Source organism: Pelophylax lessonae (genome assembly GCF_965119305.1).
Source record: "Pelophylax lessonae genome assembly, chromosome: 11".
NCBI lineage: Eukaryota > Metazoa > Chordata > Amphibia > Anura > Ranidae > Pelophylax > Pelophylax lessonae.
The window spans coordinates 80,209,126-80,232,015 of record NC_138778.1 but is presented as its reverse complement, the minus strand read 5'-3'; the positions used below and the strand labels follow the sequence as shown (position 1 = coordinate 80,232,015).

Below are 22,890 nucleotides of genomic sequence, written 5' to 3'. Positions count from 1 at the left end.
TATTCAATCCGCCTCAACCTGCTAATCAATGAATAGAGGTATTCAAACAGTCTGTGCTCCGAGATTTGGAGAAAATTATCCCTATAAAAGGATGTCAATCCTCTTTACATCAGACATGGCCTTGAACTATTAGAAAAGCGTAAGCACATCATTATCAGGCCAGCTGATAAGGGAGGAGGGGTCGTGATACTAGACAAAGTATTTTATGACCAACAGTTGTCTGATATGTTATCTGACACAACCACATATGGCGTGATGCCTGGTAATCCGAACTTTTCCTATCGAAAGGAATTGGAAGGATTAGTGGATATAGGTTTTCGAGAGAGAATCCTAACTAAAAAGGAAAGGAGGTATTTGATACCGAGTTATAGTAGGATTCCTACTATTTATACTTTGCCTAAAATCCACAAAAATTATAAGAACCCCCCCCCCCGCCAAGACCCATTGTAAACAGCATCAATTCCGTTACCTCTAGAATCGGGCAGTATTTGGACTTCTTACAGGATAAGAAGTTTAATTTATTCATAAATGATCTAGAGGAGGGGATATCTAGTACAATCTCAGTATTTGCAGATGATACTAAACTAGGCATGCCAATATCTTCTATGCAGGATGTGGAAACCTTGCAAGCGGACCTGAACAAAATAACGGGGTGGGCAACTACATGGCAGATGAGATTTAATGTTGAAAAATGTAAAAGTAATGCACTTGGGGGCCAGAAACCAGAAAGCAAGCTACTCACTAGGGGGGGAACCTCTGGGTGAGTCTAGGATGGAAAGGGACCTGGGGGTACTGGTAGACAACAGGCTTGGCAGTGGCATGCAATGCCAAGCCGCCGCAAGCAAAGCCAACAGAATACTGGGTTGTATAAAAAAGGGGATTCACTCCAGAAATAAAGAGATTATTCTTCCACTCTACAAGACTCTGGTCCGGCCACATCTGGAGTATGCTGTCCAGTTCTGGGCACCGGTCCTCAGGAAGGATGTGCTGGAACTGGAGAAAGTCCAGAGAAGGGCAACAAATATAATTAGGGGAATGGAGGACATCAGCTATGAGGAAAGACTACAAGCACTGAACCTATTCTCTCTGGAGAAGAGACGATTGAGGGGGGATATGATATTAATGTACAAATACTGTACTGGCGACCCTAGCATAAGGAACAAACTATTCAGAGAGAGGAGATACAATAAGACACGTGGCCACTCACTAAAACTTGAGGAAAGGCGGTTTAACCTTAAAGTGCGTAAGGGGTTCTTCACTGTAAGAGCGGTAAGGATGTGGAATTCTCTTCCACAAGCAGTCGTATCAGCAGGGAGCATTGATAGTTTCAAAAAACTATTAGATGGACACCTTAAAGACCACAACATACAGGGGTATACAATGTACGGTTAAAAGCAAACACACACACACATCATAGGTTGAACTGGATGGACTGATGTCTTTTTTCAACCTCACTAACTATGTAACTATGATAGCGTCCGAAGTTTAAGATCCTATTTGAAGGATACTAAAGATTTTCTGACAATTATAAGAGAGATTGAGTTACCACAGGGAGATGTATTTGTAGTCACTGCAGATGTGGCCTCCCTGTATACAGTGATTCAGCATGCTCTCCTGGCCCTGAATTGGGCCTTGTGTCAGCGATCAGATATTCCATTCCCCCAGAAGAGATTCCTAGGATCTATTTTTACAATTTTGTTTGTCCCATAACTACTTTTGGTATGGGGGCACGTTCCACTCCCAGAAGAGGGGCGTTGCCATGGGCGCAAAATATGCCCCGAGCCTAGCAAATCTCTTCATGGGGGAGTGGGAGGATCGCTACATTTATGCTGCTGCCAGGGAGGAACTCATCTTATACAAGCAATATATAGATCAGTGGTTCTTAACCTGGGTTTGATCGAACCCCAGGGGTTCGGTGAGTCAGTCTCGTGGGTTCGGCGGAGGTCAAGACACACAACCGACTCATATGATTGATGACACGCCCCGCTCATTGGCTGCAGGTGATCACGCAACATCGCTTGGCCTATCTGTGCTGCAGGGAATTTGGCGCGCCCAGTAGTCGAATTGTAACTGTCGTGATGGTACGTCGTGTGATTTCAACATATCTTTGCGAGCAATCCTTTGAGGATGCTGGGCATAAAAACGAAGAAAAGGAACAGACTTTGTTGCGAAAATGACGAGAGTGGCACTTGCCAAGATAAAGCCGCGCATTTCTGAATTGGTCTCTGAAAGAAAACAGCAGAAGTCACACTGATTTGCAGTAAATATTCATTATTATGTTTTTGTGTGAAAATCATGTTTTAATGGTTTTGTTCTTTAATGGTTTTGTTCATTTTGTGCACCTATGTATAAATATATACCTATGTTTTGAATTTGAAAAAATCATATTTAATTTTTCCAATTAAGAGGGGTTCAGTGAATGCGCATATGAAACTGGTGGGGTTCAGTACCTCCAACAAGGTTAAGAACCACTGATATAGATGATCTATTCTTTGTATGGGCAGGTAGTGAGGCTTCTTTGAAGGCCTTTTCAGATGGCCTCAATGTTAATAATAATAATATCAGACTTGAATTTAATTGTAAGCATCCATTATTTGGATGTAGAGGTCATAGTGCAGGATTCTAAGTTGGTAACGATGGCTTATTTTAAGCCGACCGACAGAAATGGGTATTTACCTGTGCATAGCGGTCATCACAGCACATGGTTAAAAAATATACCCAAGGGACAATTCCTACGCGTACGGAGAAACTGCACGACAGATTTGGATTATCAACAGCAGGCCATGATTATCAAAAAACGGTTTTGGAACAAACATAGAGAGGTTGAACAGATTTTCCGCAACAACTGGAACATTTTGCAGATGGATAAGTTTATTGGAAAAGCCATACCAGAAAAGCCGGTTTTCATATATAGAAGAGCACCTCGTTTTGGAGATAAATTGGTGAAAAAGGTCTTGGATCCTCCTGTCAGACCAAATTTTTTTTGGGATAACAGGGTGGGTTAAAGGTTAAAGTCCATCTTAGGGTTCATATGTCCTTTACATCGACGGCCAATGGGCGGAGCTTTGAGATCCAAGACCTTATCACTTGTAGGTTGACACATGTGGTGTATGGCCTCCAGTGTCCTTGTGGGTTGATCTACATTGGTCGTACTAAGAGGACGCTGGGAAAAAGGGTCTCCGAACACATAGGGAACATCTGCAAAGGTTACAAATATCATAGTGTCTCCCTGCATTTCAGGCACCATCACAATAGGGACCCCTCTGGATTGCTTTTCTGGGGGATCGAGAAAGTGGATCAGGTATGGAGAGTTTCAAACCATGTTAGGGAACTGTCCAAAAGAGAAACCTTCTGGATCTACCAGACCAATGCTCGTGTTCCAAATGGTATGAATGTCAAGCTCGACATTAATTGTTTTATCAGTAATTATTAATTTTAGGAGACTAGTGGTCAGCTGGTGTTTATAAGATTTTCCTCTTTGACCCCGTTTTAGACAACTAGACAGTTTAGGGAACATATATTACTACTTGGAGTTTTACTTGCTATTCTATTCTTCCATTTTTAACCACCTTTACTTGCTATTCTATTCTTCCATTTTTAACCACCTTTTAAACTGTAGTTTTAGGATTATGGCATCAATTTAATTTTAAATTACCTCAGGTAGTTTTTAGGATTATGATCTTTTATAATTGTTGATGTTAATTATTTACATGACCTAGGTCAATAAGTTATTTAATATTTTGTACATTTTATATTATTCAATTATTATCTTGATATGTCTGGAGTCCATGTAATTATGGCTCTGGTTCTAAATAGAATCATGACATATTTAATCATATGGAGTTTTTTTTTTGTCTGTACCTTTTAACAGTCATTCATTTTTCGCATCTTACCCTCCTGGACTGAGCCCCGCAATGTGTAGATGCATTCTCATCAATTTTTTAATTGTGTGATTGCAGGCCTATCATGGTCATAGAAGTTCGTAACATTGATACACAAATTATTATGGGGCGATTAGCAAGGAGTGGAGGATATGAGGAAGTATGGCTATTTGTGTATAATGATGTATGCTACGCTAATTAATTTTGGTTTGGCGGTATGCACAGTTCACAATTTTCCCCGGTGTTTTATACAAAAAAACGGCAGCAGTTGATGTGTCTGTATGTTTACGCAGTGCACATGTGTGTTAGTTGTTAATAATGCTACCGCTAATTAATTTGGGGGTTTTGTGTAAGAATATAATAGACTGTGGGTTTTGGGTGACATATCAGTACGGTGACTCCACTGTCTGCAGGATTTGGATGTATGCTGATGCTGAACTTCCGGCTCGCGGCTGGGAGTGGACGCTGTGTTACCGCCCAGTCTTGATAGTATTTAAATGAGGTGGCCGGGCTGCGTGCTCACGCCCTCAGTTGAAATCAGTGATGATGAAACGCGCCAGTGCGTGAGCACGCGGCTACCAAGGCAACCCTGCATAGCGTCCTACGTCACGCTGTCGATACGGCCGTAGAACCAGGAAGTCAGCTACAGAGGCACCCAGTCCTTGCGGCGCGGTGGAGGCAGTGTTTGTGGTGGGAGAAGCAGGGGAAATTCCTTCGGTACACCGATATGCTTGAAACTTCTTATCCCATGTGAGTGTAAATCCTTTTAATCAATAAATATTTTGTGTGGTACGTGTTACGCTATGGGTCCCCTTGTTTTCATTGCATGTGATCATAATATGAGGATATGAGGAATCGCTGATCCATATTGACAAGCTTATACCAGGACCTGGAGGTGGATCGCCATTTGATAGTGGAGGATCACTTGATTTGGTCAAAAAGCGCTTGATCCTTGCAATGAGGGTACGTTTTTAATACCTAGGGGAGCACGTCGGTGTGGTGAAGGCTCTTGGTGGGGTTTGGATGAATAGAGGAAGATCTGTCTTGGGACTATTCCACACTATTCTAATCTTTCCATTGCTGTGAATAAGAGACTTGCATGACATATTGTTGCATGCCGATTTGCCAACAGGAAGTTTATATTGATTGATTAAAAATAGAGCTGATCACATTCATTGATTTGAATTATTGACATATTCGCCTCTCTTGTCAGTAAGAGTGTATTAGCGCTGCTAGTGCATATATGGGCTTGGTTTATATACGCACCTTTTGGATAACACTGGCTAATGTCACCTGTGTCACTAATAATAGTTATCAGAAAAAAAAAAACTGTACACTATAAAAGTGACACTGTGGCAGGGCACTGAAGGGGTTAACTGGGGTGATCAGGGGGGGATCAGGGGGTTAAATCTTTATGGGGGGGTGGTGGGGACCCTAAACCTCCTTTGGGATAGAAACTAACTCGCTAGCTCAAACTCAAGTCACAATCACACTAATACAAAATACAGTAAAACACTATATTACGTGTGTATTAGTGTGCAATGTGCCAGGGGGAAGGGGTTAACTGGATGTGATCAGGGGGTTAAATCTTTATTGTGAGGGGGTGGAGGGTATCCTAAGGATAAAAGCAACGGTGGCAATCGCTAAACCTGGTCACAAGTCACACTTATACGGGTATATAGAAAATGATATATACTGTATACAGTGTGTGTTGTGACAGGGGGTGTAGGGGTGATCAGGGGGTTAAATCTTAATTTTGGGGGGTAGGCGGGGACCCTAAAGCTCCTTGGGACAGAAACGAACTTACTAGCGCTAATTCAGGTCACAAACACACCAATACAAAATACAGAAAAACAGTATATTAGGTTTTTATTAGTGTGCAATGTGACAGGGGGAAGGGGTTAACTGTGGATGATCAGGGGGGATCAGAGAGTTAAATATTTATTTGGGGGGGGGTGGCAGGTATTTTGAGTGAAAAAGGGAGGGCCGCAAGCGCTACACCTGGTCACAAATCACACTTATACAGGTATATAGGAAAATGCTATATACTGTATACAGTGTGTGTTGTGACAGGGGGTGTAGGGGTGATCAGGGGGTTAAATCTGTATTGGGGGGGTGGCGGGGACCCTAAACCTGCTTTGGGACAGAAACTAACTCGCTATCGCTAATTCAGGTCACAAACACACTAATACAAAATACAAAAGAACAGTATATTACGTTTGTATTAGTGTGCAATGTGACAGGGGGGATGGGGTTAACTGTGGGTGATCAGGGGGGGATCAGGGGGTGAAATCTTTATTGGGGGGGTGGCGGGTATTTTAAGTGAAAAAGGGGGGGGGTCGCAAGTGCTACACCTGGTCACAAATCTTCATGCTGTATACAGTGTGTGTTGTGACAGGGGGTGTAGGGGTTAACTGGGGGGGGCGATCGGGGGTTAAATGTGCCTAAATGTGCCTATCTAAGTGTAAATGTGTGTGATTGGTGCAATACTTACAGTTAGATGTGCTCTCCTCTCACGTTGGATCCAAAAAGGATCATGGGAGCGGAGGACACATCTTTTCTGAGCCTGTGTTTACATTACACAGGCTCAGCACAGAATCTAATTGGGCAGAACCGATCAACAGGTCCAGGCCAAAAATCATTGGGCTGAACCTGATGACTGATCGGTTCTGAACCCAATCAAGCCATTGGCGGCGGCGGGGGGCGTGGGAGCATGCACTGGACCGGCGGGAAGTGCCGACATAGACCTACGTTACTTTGCCTGGCCGGGGCTGACTGCTGACGTAGATAGTCGTGCAGCGGTCGGCAAGTGGTTAAACAGGATTGGCCCCAGGACAGAACCCTGGGGGACCCCACTTTCCACACCCATCCAATCCGAGTACTCCCCCATTAATCACCACCCTTTGCACTCTCCCCTGGAGCCAGTTCTTTATCCAGGTACTCACCTTATGGTCCATACCTACCCTCCTCAGTTTGAACAGTAAGCGTTTGTGGGGAACGGTGTCAAAGGCCTTTGCAAACTCCAGATACACCACATCCACAGGCTTACCTTTATCTAGGTGGCAGCTCACTTCATCATAGAAGGTTAATAGATTGGTTTGGCAAGAACGATTTTTCATGAATCCATGCTGATTACTACTAATACCACCATTTTCATTACTAAAGTCTTGTATGTGGTCCCTTAACATCCCCTCCATATTTATCATATAACTATTGCACAAAGCATTCAGCACCTTCATACTCAATAGGTTATATAATTCTATATTTATATGTACCACCATCTTTAATTATTTTTTATATATTTAGAGAAGTAGTGCCACCATCCTTTATCATCTACATTTCAATCCTAAGAATATTGCAACTGCTTTAGCTCCTTCTATTCTAAACTATATAACCTCAACGAATACCCCACTGAGCCGCAACCAGACCACATAGCAATTATAGAGACTTCCTCTCCTCCTTGGACCTCCCCTCCTTAACCTCTGAATAGGCATGCTCGCTAGCTCAACCTTCCTCAGTTCAAGAGACGCAGAATGCTATCAAATCACTTTCCTCGCACCAAGCTCCGGGCCCTGACGGCTTTAGTAATGAGTACTACAAAACCTATCATGCCTCTTTAGCCCCCCACTTATGCGAATGCCTGAATAGGATTCTTGCTACAGGTGAAATTTCTCCCAAGTCTCTTGAGGCCGTCATTATGACTATCCACAAACATGGCAAGTCTTCTCATGACCCATCCAATTATCGTCCCATTTCATTCCTTAACACAGACCGCAAAATTTATGCTAAACTTTTGGCCTCTTACATTGCACAACACATGCCGGCTCTTGTACACTCAGATCAGGTTGGTTTTATACCCCACTGTCAGGCCTCTGATGGAATGCGATAGTTTGTAGACCTTATCCACTGGGCCGAACATCCTCGAACGCCTTCTCTGCTGATATCATTAGATGCAGAGAAGGAATTGATAGAGTACACTGGGGGTTACTTGGAGGAGCTTTTAAAGCAGTTTGGTATCACTGGCAAATTTTTGCGGGCCATCCTTAGTCTCTATTCCTTCCGAAAGTCAAGGTTTGGACCTCAGGCATCCTCACAGACTCTTTTCCTATCACCAATGGCACAAGTTAGGGGTGCCCACTCTCGCCCCTGGTTTTTGCCTTGGTGATAGAGCCCCTGGTGCAGGCAATATGCTGGAACCCCCAGATCTCTGGGATCCCCGTAGGAGATGAAGCTCACAAAATAGGCCTGTATGTGGACGACATCCTCATTGCCTTAACTGACCCATTACAATCACTCCCCGCCATATGTCAAGTGCTAGAAAAATTTAGCACCATCTCCATGTATAAATTGAATCATTCCAAATCTGCAATGATAGGAATATCACTCCCCCCCCCCCCTCCAACCTCAAGCTTGAGATATCCAAAAAGTTCTCCTAGGCTCCGAAATCCACTATGACCTACCTAGGTATACAACCTACGTCCCCAGCTTCCATGCTACTGCGAGCTAATCATGCAGCCTTGCTTCAAAAGAGGCACTCAATCGGCCACGCCATGTCGTCCATGACTGCATCTTGGGCCAGGCGAATAGCCTTAGCCAAAATATTCCTACTTCCACATGTCCTCTACTTCTACTAGACCCTTCCACTGCCACTTCTTCCAGATGACTTAGCCAAAATCCAACATACTCTTAACACCTTTGTTTGGGCAGCTCGTAAACCTCGACTGAAGGCATCTACTTTAAGCATACCCACGGCTTGTGCGGGCCTGGAGCCACAGATGTTAAAGCATACTATAAAGTGGTAATTTTGGACCAAGCAAAGCAGTGGTGGACTATACAATCAAATATCCCATGGATTCAAATTGAGTCTGCAGCAGAGAACGGCGCCCTAAAACCTGCTAAACATGGAAGGCTATCTGTCAGACATCTCAGGGGATACATATCGAAGCTCTTCAACATCTCCCCTTACTTTCACTGCAACTTCTTTCTCCGGACCTATCAGTACATCACTGGCATATGGCCGGAATTACAACAATTGCAGACCTATTCCATCTCCAAAGTCTCAGGAGCTTCCAACAAATTTCCTCAACCTATGGACTCCCTAGCAAAGACTTTTTTCATATACCCAAGGATTCGACATCTTCTCTCCTCTCTACAACTATCCACAAAAACAGATACCAAGGAGGTGCTTTCATTGTTTACCAAAACAAAGGATAAGCCTAAGGGAATATCCTTTCTATACAAAAGTTTAACCTGTCCCTCTGCCACAGACAAATCTACCACAAAGACTTTTTGGGAGCACAAGCTGCAACTCTCTTACCCCTCTGAAGCATGGTATTGCACTCTTCGACTACCTCTTACTCTATCTAGAAATTTCTCCCACTGGGAAACTTTAATGAAAATATATCATAAATGGTATTACACACCGGTCAAACTAGCGAACATTTCATCCTCCTACTCTCCGAAAATGCTGGAGGAATTGCAACGCAATCGGAGATATCCTCCACATCTGGTGGGATTGCCCAATAATTCTCCCCTACTGTAAAGGAGTATCGGCCCTTATCTCTAGTGTGACTAATTCTACCCAATGTCTTACCCCACAAATGGCTCTCTTTGGTCTAAGCTCTCTACCATGGCCCGAAAAATGCCTCCCTATTACGCATCATATTCTAATCTCAGCACGCATAGTATTGGCTAGGACATGGAAAAACCCCTCTCCGCCAACCATCACTGCACTTGCTAATACTATTAATGAGCATTGCAATATTCTTCTCAAGAGCACACAAGATAAATTCCACAAACATTGGTCACCATGGTTAATACACCCCAGAAGCATCAAACTTTGACAATTATTATAACAGTCTCTAATGATCTATCTGGATTTATTCATCACTAAACCCCAATTTTTTAGACCAAGGAAAGTCTGGATGGAACGTGTGTCAATATAAAACTTAGCTGTTCACTCACACATGGCCACCTGACCTCTGACTAACTGCACAGTCTCTTTATGTTCTCATCTGAAACTCACTTTCTTCATCACCTTCACCAGCTAGTTCTTTTATACTTCCTCTAGACGGGCATTTACGCCTCACCCTCAGGGTTTAGACGTCGACCACCGTTACTACCACATAGTTGTTACATTACAGTTGGAATAAAAAATTTATACACAAGTTTTAACCTGAATATTGGTTGCTATTAGCTATGTAACTTTAAGGTAAGTTTGTTGATTCTTACACATAAACCCGTGTTCCTTTATACTGCTTGTTTATTTGTTTACTTCTTGTTTAAGTGCAAAGAAAACAAAATTATTTGAAACAAAAAGGTGAACTAGCCAGAGTTGGGCACTCTTGAAAACTCCTACCTGCTGAAAAAAAAATATGATGTGGGTGAAAAGGAACTTGCGGTCAGGGGACTCTAAAAGAATTGTGCCATCTACTCGAAGAAGAACCCTTACCTATAACTGTGTTTACAGACCACCGTAATCTAGAGTATCTACGTGCTGCCAAAAGATAATGTCCCCGTCAAGCCCGCTAGGCCTTGTTCTTCTCCAGATTCAACTTACAGATCACCTAGCACCCTGGGTCAAAGAATCAAAAAGTAGATGACCTGTCAAGCATATATGAAAAAACAAACAATAGATCACACCCAAGACACCATTCTACTCCCACACCAATTCCTAGCAATACAGGTCTTACTCCTAGACTGTATACGCAACTCGGCAGTCCAACCACCCCTCTACCTCCTCTGACCCAGAAACAAGGACTGTGGTACTAAAACGAACAGCTGTATGTACCACCCTCACTCTAGTCCAAGGTAATTAGCCAGTTCTATGATACCCTCTCAGCAGGCCATGGAGGAGGAGTTACCCAGACACTTGAAAACATTAGCTGTTATTTTTGGTGGCCGTCTATCAAGAGGGACATCAGGGATTACGTCCTCTCGTGCGATGTATGTGACCAGTCAAAGATGCCAAGGATAAAACCATTGGGCCTTCTACAACCTCTGGCAGTTCCTCAAAGGCCATGGACCAACATAGCCATGGAATTTATTGTGGATCTACCCCATCACACAAACACAACACCATCATGGTGTGGTAGTGGATAGATTCACAAAGATGGCACGTTTCATTCCTTCCATAGGATTCCCATCTGCCACCGAATCTGCCTCCTTTTTCCAGCAAAACATATTTCGCCTACATGGATTGCCCCAAACCATCATCACTGATCAAGGTTCTCAATTCACCTCCCGTTTCTGGTCCCATTTTTGTAGTCACCTAAAGATTCAGTGCTGTTAATCTTCAGCTTATCATCCTCAGACCAACAGCCAAACAGAACATACCAACCAGACGTTAGAACAATATCTTCGCTGTTTCACCACGCATCTTCAAGACGATTGGCTATCTTTGCTTCCCAAAGCAGAGTTCTCCATTAACCACATGCACCACTCCAGCAAGATGACACCTTTTTATGCCAACTATGGTTTCCATCCATGTGCCTTTCCTTAGCTGTCTTGTTCTAATACAGTGCTTGATGTAGCCTCACGTCTGAACAAACTCAGACAACAAAGGCATATGTTGCAATGGACCCTGAAAATAGTACAACAACGCCACAAAGGATATGCCGACAAGAAAAGGTCCCCAGCACCCACCTATGTGCCAGGGGACAAAGTCTGGATGTCCACAGAGCATATGCATTTGTCCTGCCCTTCACGGACGTTGGGACCAGGCTACATAGGGCCTTTCACTGTAACCGAGATATCTCCAGTGGCTGTTCGTCTAGATCTCCCTTCCACCTATCAGCTACACCCTGTTTTCCATGTATCCCTCCTAAAACCATGGAAACCCAACAAGTTCCCTTCCTGTATTGTTGCGCCACCCACTCCAGTGGTTGTAGATGGCTCTGAAGAATTTGAGGTCCAGGAGATCCTCTACTCCAGACGTCGTAGGGGAAATCTGGAGTATCTCATCCAATGGAAGGGGTATGGCCCGGAGAACAGATCCTGGGAGCAGGCCAGGAATGTCCACGCACCTGCCAAGGTTAGAGCTTTCCACAGGAGACACCCAGGTCAGCCAACCCTATTTTGCGCCTTGAGGTCGCGTCTAGGGAGGGGGCCCTGTCACGGCACTGCCGTGTACTTACCCGCTCCTGGGCGCCCGTGGTATCCTCGTGGTGGAGTTGTGGCATTTGCCGCTCTCAGAGACCTCTCTCCTGGGTCTGAGGTTGTTCCCGCTCTCTCTCGCCGCCGAGGCAAGATAAAGGCTGCCATACGGACCCAGTTCTTCACAGGGTGGAGGTGGAGGGCTGTGGATCTGGTAGGGGAAGGAAGGTCAGAGACTATGGTGTATATCAAGATGGCGCCGGGTCCCTGACTTCCCTTTATAACTCCTGTGCGCCCCACCTACTAGGGGGAGGTAGGCGATCATGTGATCCTGGCTCTCTATTTAAACCAAGCATGCCTTCCAGTCAGTGCTTGGTTATTTTCCTTGCTCTCGTATACCTACCTTTTTTTCTGATTCTCAGCTCGTGTTCCTGGTTCCTGACCCTTGATCTTCTGTTTGACTCTCCCTGCCTGCCACCTGACCTGACTCAGGATTGATCGACTTCTCTTGCCAGCCACCTGCCCTGACTTCGGGTTGACGGACCTCGCTTTCTTCTTCTTCCCATTAAAGGCCTCAGTGCCACCACAGACCCTTCGGGACCCTGTCCCCACTTCCAGGTGCTCCTGAGGGTCGTGTTTTTGTAAGGGAGTGCAGTTCTGCTGCAATTGGGTTCCGTCACTGTTTCAAGACCCTAGGAGGGTTGTGACAGGTGATCAAATACCATCAAAAGAAAGCTCTATTTGTTGGGAAAATAAAGGACATCAATTTTATTTGGGTACAGCGTCGCATGACCGAGCAATTTTCAGTTAAAGCAAAGCAGTGCCGTATCGGAAAAAATGGCCTGGTCATTAAGGGGGTAAAACCTTTCGGGGCTGAAGTGGTTAAGGCATATTTCTACACTCATCAAACACCTAATAAATAGGTGGTACTACACCAGGTTCAAGGTCAGATGTCTATTTTAGCAATTTCAAGCTCACCCGAACTGTTGCTTTAAATCAGATAAACACATTCTAGGTGCATCAAAAAAAGAAAAAGGTGTTTAAAGTCTTTGTTTTCTTTAGAAAGCAGCCGTAGCCTGAACAGAAGAGATTGTTTCCTGGCAGCATGCTACAAAACTTTTGGGAATTCGCAAAGCTCATACTTCCTGCTGACTATGAAGCTCTAGCTCAGACTCAATGAGATTCAACTTATCAAACCTCAGCAAATTCCTTCCATACAGAAAGCAAAGTCTCTCTGCAGCTTGCAGTCAGGGGACAGGCTTTTCTACTAAGGTTATGGCTGCTTTTTAAAGAAATCAAACTTTGACACTCAAAACTTTGCATACCTTTTGTATTTATGCGCTCTGGAAAGAACTTTGCCGATTCAAAGTAAAAGCTCAGTTTGGGTTTAGCACTCAGATAATCAATGATGATTAGCAAAACATTCCAATTAATTTCCTGTATTATTATCGTAACGTATATGTGTTATGAGGTACTTTACAAAGTACAAGGAACCATTCACATAAATCACTGCCCTAGCACGGAGCTTACTTAGTGACAAGACTGTTATAAAAGTTTCTCAATTAGATTAAAGTCAGGTGCCATAGGTTTCTAAAGTTTACAAACTGTTGCCTGAATAAATAAGCACAACATTGTTTACAGAACAAGGAAAAGAAAAGTGCTGGTGTAAAAAAAAAAAAAAAAAAAAAAAAAAGAGTGTAAAAAAGGATGCTTACAGTTGGAGGTCTCAGCAGGGTCCCTAATAATCTGTTCCTGAGACTAGAAGAACTAATTTTCTCCTCTTCAATGCTGGAGTGTTGAGGATCTGTGACCAGCTTGATTTCATGAACATCCAGTTCTTCGAGCCCCTAGAGAACATAGTTATGTTGAAAAAAGACAAAAGTGCATCTGGCTCAACCAATAAAAAACAAAAAAAAAAAAAAACAGTAAAGAAACCCCAACCATACAATCCCATATATACAATCCTATACCCACAGTTGATCCAGAGGAAGGCCAAACAAAAAACAGAAAAGCATGATCCAATTTGCTACAGCAGGGGAAAAATATTCCTTCCTGATCCCCGAGAGGCAATCGGATATTCCCTGGATCAACTTTACCTATAAATATTAGTACCCATTTATATTATGTACATCCAGGAAAAAATGTAGGCCTTTTTTAAAGCAATCTAGTTAGCTAGCCAGAACCACCTCTGAAGGGAGTTTATTTCCACATTTTCACAGCTCTTACGGTGAAGAAACCTTTCCGTATTTGGAGATGAAATCTGTTATCCTCTAGACGTAAAGAGTGCCCCCTTGTCCTCCGTGTTGACCTTAAAGTGAATACCTCAACACTAAGTTCACTATATGGACCCCTTATGTATTTATACATGTTGATAAAATCCCACCTTAATCTACTCTTCTCAAGAGAGAATAAATTCAGTTCCTTAATCTTTTCTCATAGCTGAGCTCCTCCATGCCTCTTATCAGTTTGGTTGCCCTTCTCTGCACTTTCTCCAGTTCCCCGATATCCTTTTTAACCACTTAAGACCCGCAAGATTTTACCCCCTTCCTGACCAGGGCCTATTTTGCGATTCGGCACTGCGTGACTTTAAAGGACAATTGCGCGGTGGTGCGACGCTGTACCTAAACAAATTTGACGTCCTTTTTTTCCCACAAACAGAGCTTTCTTTTGGTGGTATTTGATCACCTGTGCGATTTTTTGATCATGCGCTATAAACAAAAAAAGAGCGTCAATTTTGCAAAAATAGCAATATTTTTCACATTTTTTTATATGAAATTCCAAAAAAAAAAAAAAGTAAAAATCAAAATTTTGCGGTACTGCGAAATTGCGGCGGACAGATCGGACCCTTGACTGACATTTTTGACACTTTTGGGGTTACCAGTGACATTTCTACAGTAATCAGTGCTATACATATGCACTGTTACTGTAAAATTACACTGGCAGTGAAGGAGTTAACTTTTTTTGAGAGGGAGGGGCTGTGTGTATCCCTAGGGGCATGATTCTAACTGTGACTGGCTGTGGCTTGAGCTGTAGGAACAGTGATCAACGGCCCTATATAGTAGAACCGTATGATCACTGTTTCTACACAGGGGAGAATGACAGGCGGCTTGTTTACATCAGCCGCCTGACTTTCTCCCTCTGCAGCGACGATCGCCGAGTGACCGGCGGATATCGGGTCCGCCGGTCACACGCGTGCGGGGGGGGGGGGGGGTCCGTGACCACGCGGGGGCGCACGCTCGCTCCCTAGACCCTCACAGGCTAGCGACGTAGATCTACGTCACTTTGCCTGTGAGGGGCTGACTGCCGACGTAAATAGTCGTGCGGCAGTCGGCAAGTGGTTAAGAACTGGTGCCCAAAACTGAACTGCATATTCCAGATAAGGTCTTACTAACAATTTGTCCAGGGGCAAAATGATATCTCTCTCTCTGGAGTCCATGCCTCTGTTAATACAAGAAAGGACTTTGCTTGCTTTGGAAACCGCAGCTTGGCATTGCATGCTATTATTAATCTTAGGATCTACCAGAACACACAGATCCTTCTCCGCTAAGGATTCCCCCAGTTCTACTCCCCCTAGTATGTATGCTGCATGCATATTCTTAGCCCCCAAGTGCATAACTTTACATTTATCAACATTGAACCTCACTGGCCACATAGTTACCCAATAAAACAGTGCATTGAGGTCAGCTTGTAAGTTGGAGACATCCTGTAAAAAAGTTATGCCAATGCAAAGCTTGGTGTCATCTGCAAAGACTGAAATGTTATTTTTTATTCCAGACCCTATATCATTAATAAAGTTATTAAAAAGTAAGGGTCCCAACACTGAACCTTGGGGTACACCACTGATAATCTTAGACCATTCAGAGAAAGAATCATTAACCACTACTCTCTGAATTCTATCTTTTAGCCAATTTTCTATCCATTTACAAGCTGATATTTCCAAGCCAGTAGACTTTACCTTACACATTAGCCGATATGATATGATATCAATGTACAAATACTGTACTGGTGACCCGAGCATAACGAACAAACTATTCAGAGAAAGGAGATACAATAAGACACGTGGCCACTCACTAAAACTAGAGGAAAGGCGGTTTAACCTTAAAGTGCGTAAGGGGTTCTTCACTGTAAGAACGGTAAGGATGTGGAATTCTCTTCCACAAGCAGTCGTATCAGCAGGGAGCATTGATAGTTTCAAAAAACTATTAGATGGACACCTTAAAGACCACAACATACAGGGGTATACAATGTACGGTTAAAAGCAAACACACACACGCATCATAGGTTGAACTGGATGGACTGATGTCTTTTTTCAACCTTACTAACTATGTAACTATGTAACTATGGGGAGCTGTGTCCAATGCTTTTGCAAAATCCAAGTGTACTACATCCACAGCCAACTCTATCCAAGGTTTTACTTAATGTTAAAGTGTGTTTGTTTGGCAACTTCTGTCTTTCATCAATCCATGCTGTCTGATGCTTAAAATATTTTTTTCCAGCAAGAACTCATCTATGTGGTCTTTTCTTAAACTCTCCAGTATCTTCCCGACTATAGAAGTTAAACTAACAGGTCGATAGTTATTTGGCAAAGATGTTGATCCCTTTTTAAATATAGGCACCACATTGGCCCTATGCCAATCCAGTGGTACTATTCTAGTCCTTAACGAGTCCCTAAAAATTAGAAACAAAGGCTTTGAAATTATAGCGCTCAATTATTTTAGGATGCGTGGGTGGAGGCCATCTGGTCCAGGCATTTTATCCACCCTTCGTCTGTCTAAATATTTCTGGACCATTTCACTTTTGAGCCATTGTGGATAATTTGGGGCTGTGTCAATACCATCCTCATTATGGTCATGAGCTCCCACATGCTCCTTTGTATACACAGAGCTGAAGAAAATATTTAATAAATTTGCCTTCTCTTTGTCCCCAGTCAACCACTCCTGATTATTTTGTAAAGGGCCTACATACTCAGACCTAACCTTTTTACTATTAATATATTTGAAGAATTTTTGGGGATTTGTCCTACTATATTTTGCAATCGTCGTTCATTTTTAATTTTTGCTTCCTTGATTTCCTTTTTTTTTATTTCAAATGTTTTATTTAGAAAGTCAGAAACAGTGGAAAAAACAACGGCATAGTAAACAGACAATGGCATTACACAGTGCATATACACCAAAAAGAAAATCAAGAAAATTAACACAGTAGCTATAATCACAATGAGAAGATAGCAGGGATCTAAGAGAGGCCAGCGAAGCCATACCAGTTACGGATGTAAAGAGTGTAAACTAGGCCCCAAGACACCCGAGCACCGACAGACAGATCATTTGAGCCATAGGCAATTCCAACTGTCCCAACCATATTTTAAGAACAGATTATAGAGAGAAAAAGAGGAAGCTGGAATGAGCAAGAGGGTACACACAGGGAGAAAAATAAAAGGGGGGGAGGAAGGATAGGGGAGGGGGGGGGATAGGGGAGGGGGGAAGGGGGGTGTATAGGGGAAACCAGGGCAGATTGAAGGACATGGATGTGAGCAGGTCTCGTAGTTTAATCCTGTGAACCCATCAGAGGTTTTCCCCTGTCAGAGAGGACAAACACATTCCAGAAACCCCAGGTCTTCTCATATCTGTTACGTCTATACTGAGCCGTGAGGGTCAGATCCTCCATTAATTGATCTCTTCCAGTTCGCGCAAACAATCCCTAATAGCGGGCGAGTGGGAGGTCTTCTAATACATGGGAATGCACGACTTGGCCGCACACAGGATATGTGGAAGGATCGACTTTTTGTACCTCCCCAGTGGGATATCGGAAACTTGGAGGAGAAAGAAGGTTGGGGTATCCAGAATTATGTGATCAGTAAGTTCCCCAAAAAGATCCTTAACCGCACTCCAGAACCCGGACAGCCTAGGACACGACCAAAAGACATGCAGCAAAGTCCCCTCTGCCTCCTGACATCTCCAGCACAACCCCGAGGCATTAGGATAGTACTTGTGCAGGAGGGAAGGCACCGGGTACCACCTAGTGAGTACTGTTAGCTCAATTCTCGTCAGGAGGCAATCACGATGATATTACAGCCCTTCAGTTGCTAACCCCCCAATAGGTAATGAATTTCCCCTCCATCCAGCTGGGAGTTATGACGACACACAGCACTCAAATTTAGTGCAGTCACAACTAATTTTATTGCAAGTGTAGCTCTTATTTAAAGCACATTTGTTGAGCAGGAAAGACTGCTCCAAACCCGGTTTACAATTCATCAGTCAAATTACATATCAGACAGAACAATACATGAAAGGGCCTTTGCTTTTGCCATGCATTTGTGTCAATGTGAGGTGTTCCCGTATAATAATTTGTGTCCTGTGACAGAGTCGCCCGGCTGCATTCAGTTGTCATGTGTTAATGTAAGCAATTGTCAATTGTTTACGTAACATGTCTTGTAATCTAAATGCTAAGTATCCAACTGACAAGTGTTCGAATGAATGAATCAACAGGTGTTTACATGTCGTCTAAATGGATGAATGGTTGTCCGTCTTAGCTCGTTACTATGTAAATGCAAGGGGGCCACAGTCTATCGTAGAATGAGCATAAACTGAAATATATATCTGAAATATCATAAGGCATATTAATACAATCTTTCAACCCAACCTTTGATCCCAGCTTATTCATAACGGTGGGATCACTTAGAGTCTCTGAATAGCACAAAACAGGTGACATTATATTCCAAGGTGTATGTAGGCTGGTGACTTGGTTGTGTGCACATAGGGATATAACTTCTTAGAATTCTATCAAATCAAAACAGACATGTTCAATGGGGAGGGCCATAGCTTGCAAGAATCCATGGCCTGAAAAATCCAACTCCATTATTATGGTAATAAAGTCACTACAAAATAGACCATGGCAGCACATACCACCTGTTGACGATGGCATGTGATTTTTCAACATGTCCTAAAGCCTTTTCCAGGAAAGGGCAAAAAATAAACCTCCCGTTTAATAAGAGGAAAAAAATTCCCTTTCAACCCTCGTTTCAAAACGGTCAGACTTAGTCCCTGGCGGCTACAACGTAAAAACAATGTCCTTTGTGTCCAATCGGCTTGACTTCGACTGTAAAGTGGAGACATGAATGTCTCGTGTCTCTCTCTTTTCCTGGGGTGAGCAAGGGCAAAATGAGGAGAGGTTCTCGGGGGGGGGGGGGGGGTGAGCACATGTTGCAAGTAACCAGACAGTGGCTACTAGTGCTCAGCTTGCTACAAAGCGTACCACTGTCGCACGAATGCAAAGTCTTCCAGGAGTAGGGGTGTCCGCTGGCATTGTACCAATGCGTCTGTCTAGATCCAGCTGGAACTCGTCTGGTGCTCGTCGTCACAATCTCCAATGATTCGGCTGGTGCTCATCACAATCTCCGGTAAGTTGTCGTGGGGTCCAGGGGTGGGGCTTCCGTCTGTCGCGATGCGTGGATCCAAACCGGGGAGTCGTCTGTCAGTACCGCTGTTCTGGTCACTGCTTGAACTGTTGCAGGAGGTCCGTGGGGTCGGTCTAGCGACGTCAGCTTATGGAGGGGCCTTCACCAGGACTCTGTCTCCAGGCTTGAATGGGTGGGTTGGTGCACCTGTTGGCAAAGGAAACGAGAGCGAGATATCACCATAATCACTGTTTAATTTTCCAATTACCACATATTCCTCTTGCAAAATCTCTAGATATGAGAATAAATGGACTCATGGGGTTGAGACGGGTCTGAAGTCATTCTGACTTTAGCAAGAATAGCAGGTAAGTACTGAGACAAAAATACAAGTTTTACAAGAATGGCAGGAGTATTTTGCGCCACTGGGCTTCTGGCCTATAGGCAGGCAGCAAAAATAAATGCTAGTGAAACTAACTACTCGCAGCACTGAGGTTTAGGGCCTACAGGAAGGCAGGTAACAGGAAGGATACTTAATGGCACTGTTTTGGGAGAACACAGCATGTCTACACATGCAACAATGGTGAGGGCCCTTGGAGGGGTTGAACTGCCTTGTATTCCTCCTGAGGTGGAGATGGGTTAAATTGCAGTCCTCTGACTCACCCAAGCAGGAAGCTACCTAGAACTGAGAATCCTTTGCATGGCTAAGATGCTGTGATCACTGAACAACAGGGAGTGAAACTCAAGCTGTCTTGTGTACATGGACACATAGAGACACACAAAACAGCTAGAAGTCAGTACTCATGCAAACATAAATCCATACGGGTTTGCACAATTGCTTGGTGACACCTGAACAGGAAATTGAAACCAAATGGCCTTGGAGACACAAAATCTGACTTCAAGAACCATTCATATGCAAAACCTGGGCAATGAGTCACTTTTTTGGATGAAAAGAGATCAACTAATTGAATTCACCGCAGGAGGTTACCTTTAAAATTTTATCAAAGTAGTAACGCTGGCATAAATTCATTTTAATTCTTAGCATACTATCAACAAGCCAACCACTTCCATCCTATTTTTTTTTTTTTTTTTGAATGACAGCTTTCTATTCTATTATTTAACAATACAGATTTCACATACTGCACATCTGATAACGTGCTGTGACATATAAATGACAATCAGCTCACTAGTTTCCAGAGTTACATATGGTATATGTACACAAATCTGTAAAATTTCATTTGTATCCAAGATTATAATATAAGAGTAGTACTACAGTATCTGCCTGAGCACATTATCCCATACCAATAATCTTGTCAAGAGAAAAGGTAGTAAAAGCATAAGTGCATAAATTAGATCATGGATGCAAAAATTAGTGTTTAGCACCAGAATACAAAAGTATGTACCAATATACCAAAAGAAAACTCTAAAAAAAGACCAGAGATGCTTAATTATCTAAAGCATAGCACCTCATTTATGCCACAGCTCATATATGTCAAATTAGAACACATCAAATATCTGACACCCAATAAATAAAAACTTTCTAACACCCATAAAAAAACTAATCAATCAGAAAAAAACAATTTGGAAACAATACTCCCATAAGGTTGGTTGAAGGCTGTGCTTGTTCGTTCTGAAAATCTCAAATTAAAGTTATCTGAGGAATAAGCATCAAGAAAGGTTTAGTAACAAAATATTTTACTTTTCCTCCTAGAAATAAACCAACGATTAGAGGAATTTAACATACAGTAAGCATATCAAACATTTCCCTTCCTAACAGTGCACTTCTCTAATACCAAAAATTGTTGACGTCAAAGTAATTATTACCACGTGGATTTCTATATTTTTTTATATTATTATGGTATACCATAAACTTAAAGAAAAAAAAATTATTATTGTTCACCATGGTTGAAAAAAAAATGAGCAGCTCAAAACATTAGTAATTTCTCATTTGAATACAAGAACCTATACGTCACCCATTCTTTAGCAATTCGGAACATTCCTTAAAACTTGTTTTCTCTACAAAGCAAAACTGATAGTTAAATTTGTATGACAATACAACTTATTTACAGTCCCTTTGCAGTTACCTGTGTCACAGACAGGAGAGGGGGGAAGGGGGGGGGGGGGTTTGTTTGCTAAAAAGGCACTAGAAAATATATTTTTTAAAAAGTCAGTGATAAAGAAAGAAAAGTCGGTGACACAAAACCTTAATGATGAAAGTTCAAAATTGCTTACGATTTTTTTTTTTTTTTTTAAAGGATAGAGATACAGTTTTAGTCCTTAAGGTCACACTTTACACACCAAATATATATTTCCTTGCTTCTAAAAGCTGCCATGACAAGTATAGTACGTATTTGTTACCTTTTTCGTGGCAAAATAACATCACTTTAAAACATAAACACAAAACAAATTATTATGCAACCAACATTCATTCAATGTTATGAAATGCTTTGCTGATACAGCACCTTTAGGAACAGTGTTAAAACGAACACAACATAACGATTCATGGATCTAAGGTTGCCCATACACGATACAATTTTCATACAATCTTCCTAAACGTAAAACTTCATCATTTTCTCGGAATTCTCCTTACCTTGAAAATTTCCCATTATCTTAAGCTCAGAATACAAAGTGAGATCAGCTGAGTTTGAAGGTTTATATATATCTATATAGGGGTAGTGAGGTCAGTATTTATACTTTATTGGGAAAAACCTAGTTTTCCAATTTATGTGGTTTCCTGCGTCTTAATAATCAGTTTTATATACACCCGACTTCATGGTTTGCTGTTAACTATCCTTGGTGGCCAAGTGTATACCTTCATGCTCAGCTTAATATCACATACAATTTCCTCATACATCTACACAATTGCATGCAATCTTATATAACGACTAAATACACTTAAGTGTCTATACAAATATATACACGTTTTGGAGGGAGAATTCACTATCACACACAGTACTGCTTTGTAACCGGGTCCCAGACCCCATATTATCTTTGGCGCTTCAGGCGCTGGAGTATCAGACCCCATTTTTGGGAATTTCAGATTCCCGGGAGGCGATAAAATTAGCGGTTAACTGGGTACCGTTTATCTGCTCTGACAGTATAGGGTAGTAATAATAATAATAAAAGTATAATTACTTACCCCATACTGTGTTTTTGGCAGATCCAACTTCATGACACCAAAACTGTTAGCTCAATTCTCGTCAGGAGGCAATCACGATGATATTACAGCCCTTCAGTTGCTAACCCCCCAATAGATAATGAATTTCCCCTCCATCCAGCTGGGAGTTATGACGACACACAGCACTCAAACTTAGTGCAGTCACAACTAATTTTATTGCAAGTGTAGCTCTTATTTAAAGCACATTTGTTGAGCAGGAAAGACTGCTCCAAACCCAGTTTACAATTCATCAGTCAAATTACATATCAGACAGAACAATACATGAAAGGGCCTTTGCTTTTGCCATGCATTTGTGTCAATGTGAGGTGTTCCCGTATAATAATTTGTGTCCTGTGACAGAGTCGCCCCGG

General features: G+C 42.5%; 1 protein-coding gene across 1 annotated transcript in view; it reads right to left on the bottom strand.

The window, feature by feature from the left end:
• The window catches only part of COASY (Coenzyme A synthase), a 634,994-nt gene that overhangs the window by 306,020 nt on the left and 306,084 nt on the right, over positions 1-22,890 (bottom strand). The window contains exon 4 of the mRNA XM_082272521.1: positions 13,691-13,822. Coding sequence (XP_082128647.1) covers positions 13,691-13,822 — 132 coding nt within the window. The remainder of the gene's footprint in view (positions 1-13,690; positions 13,823-22,890) is intronic.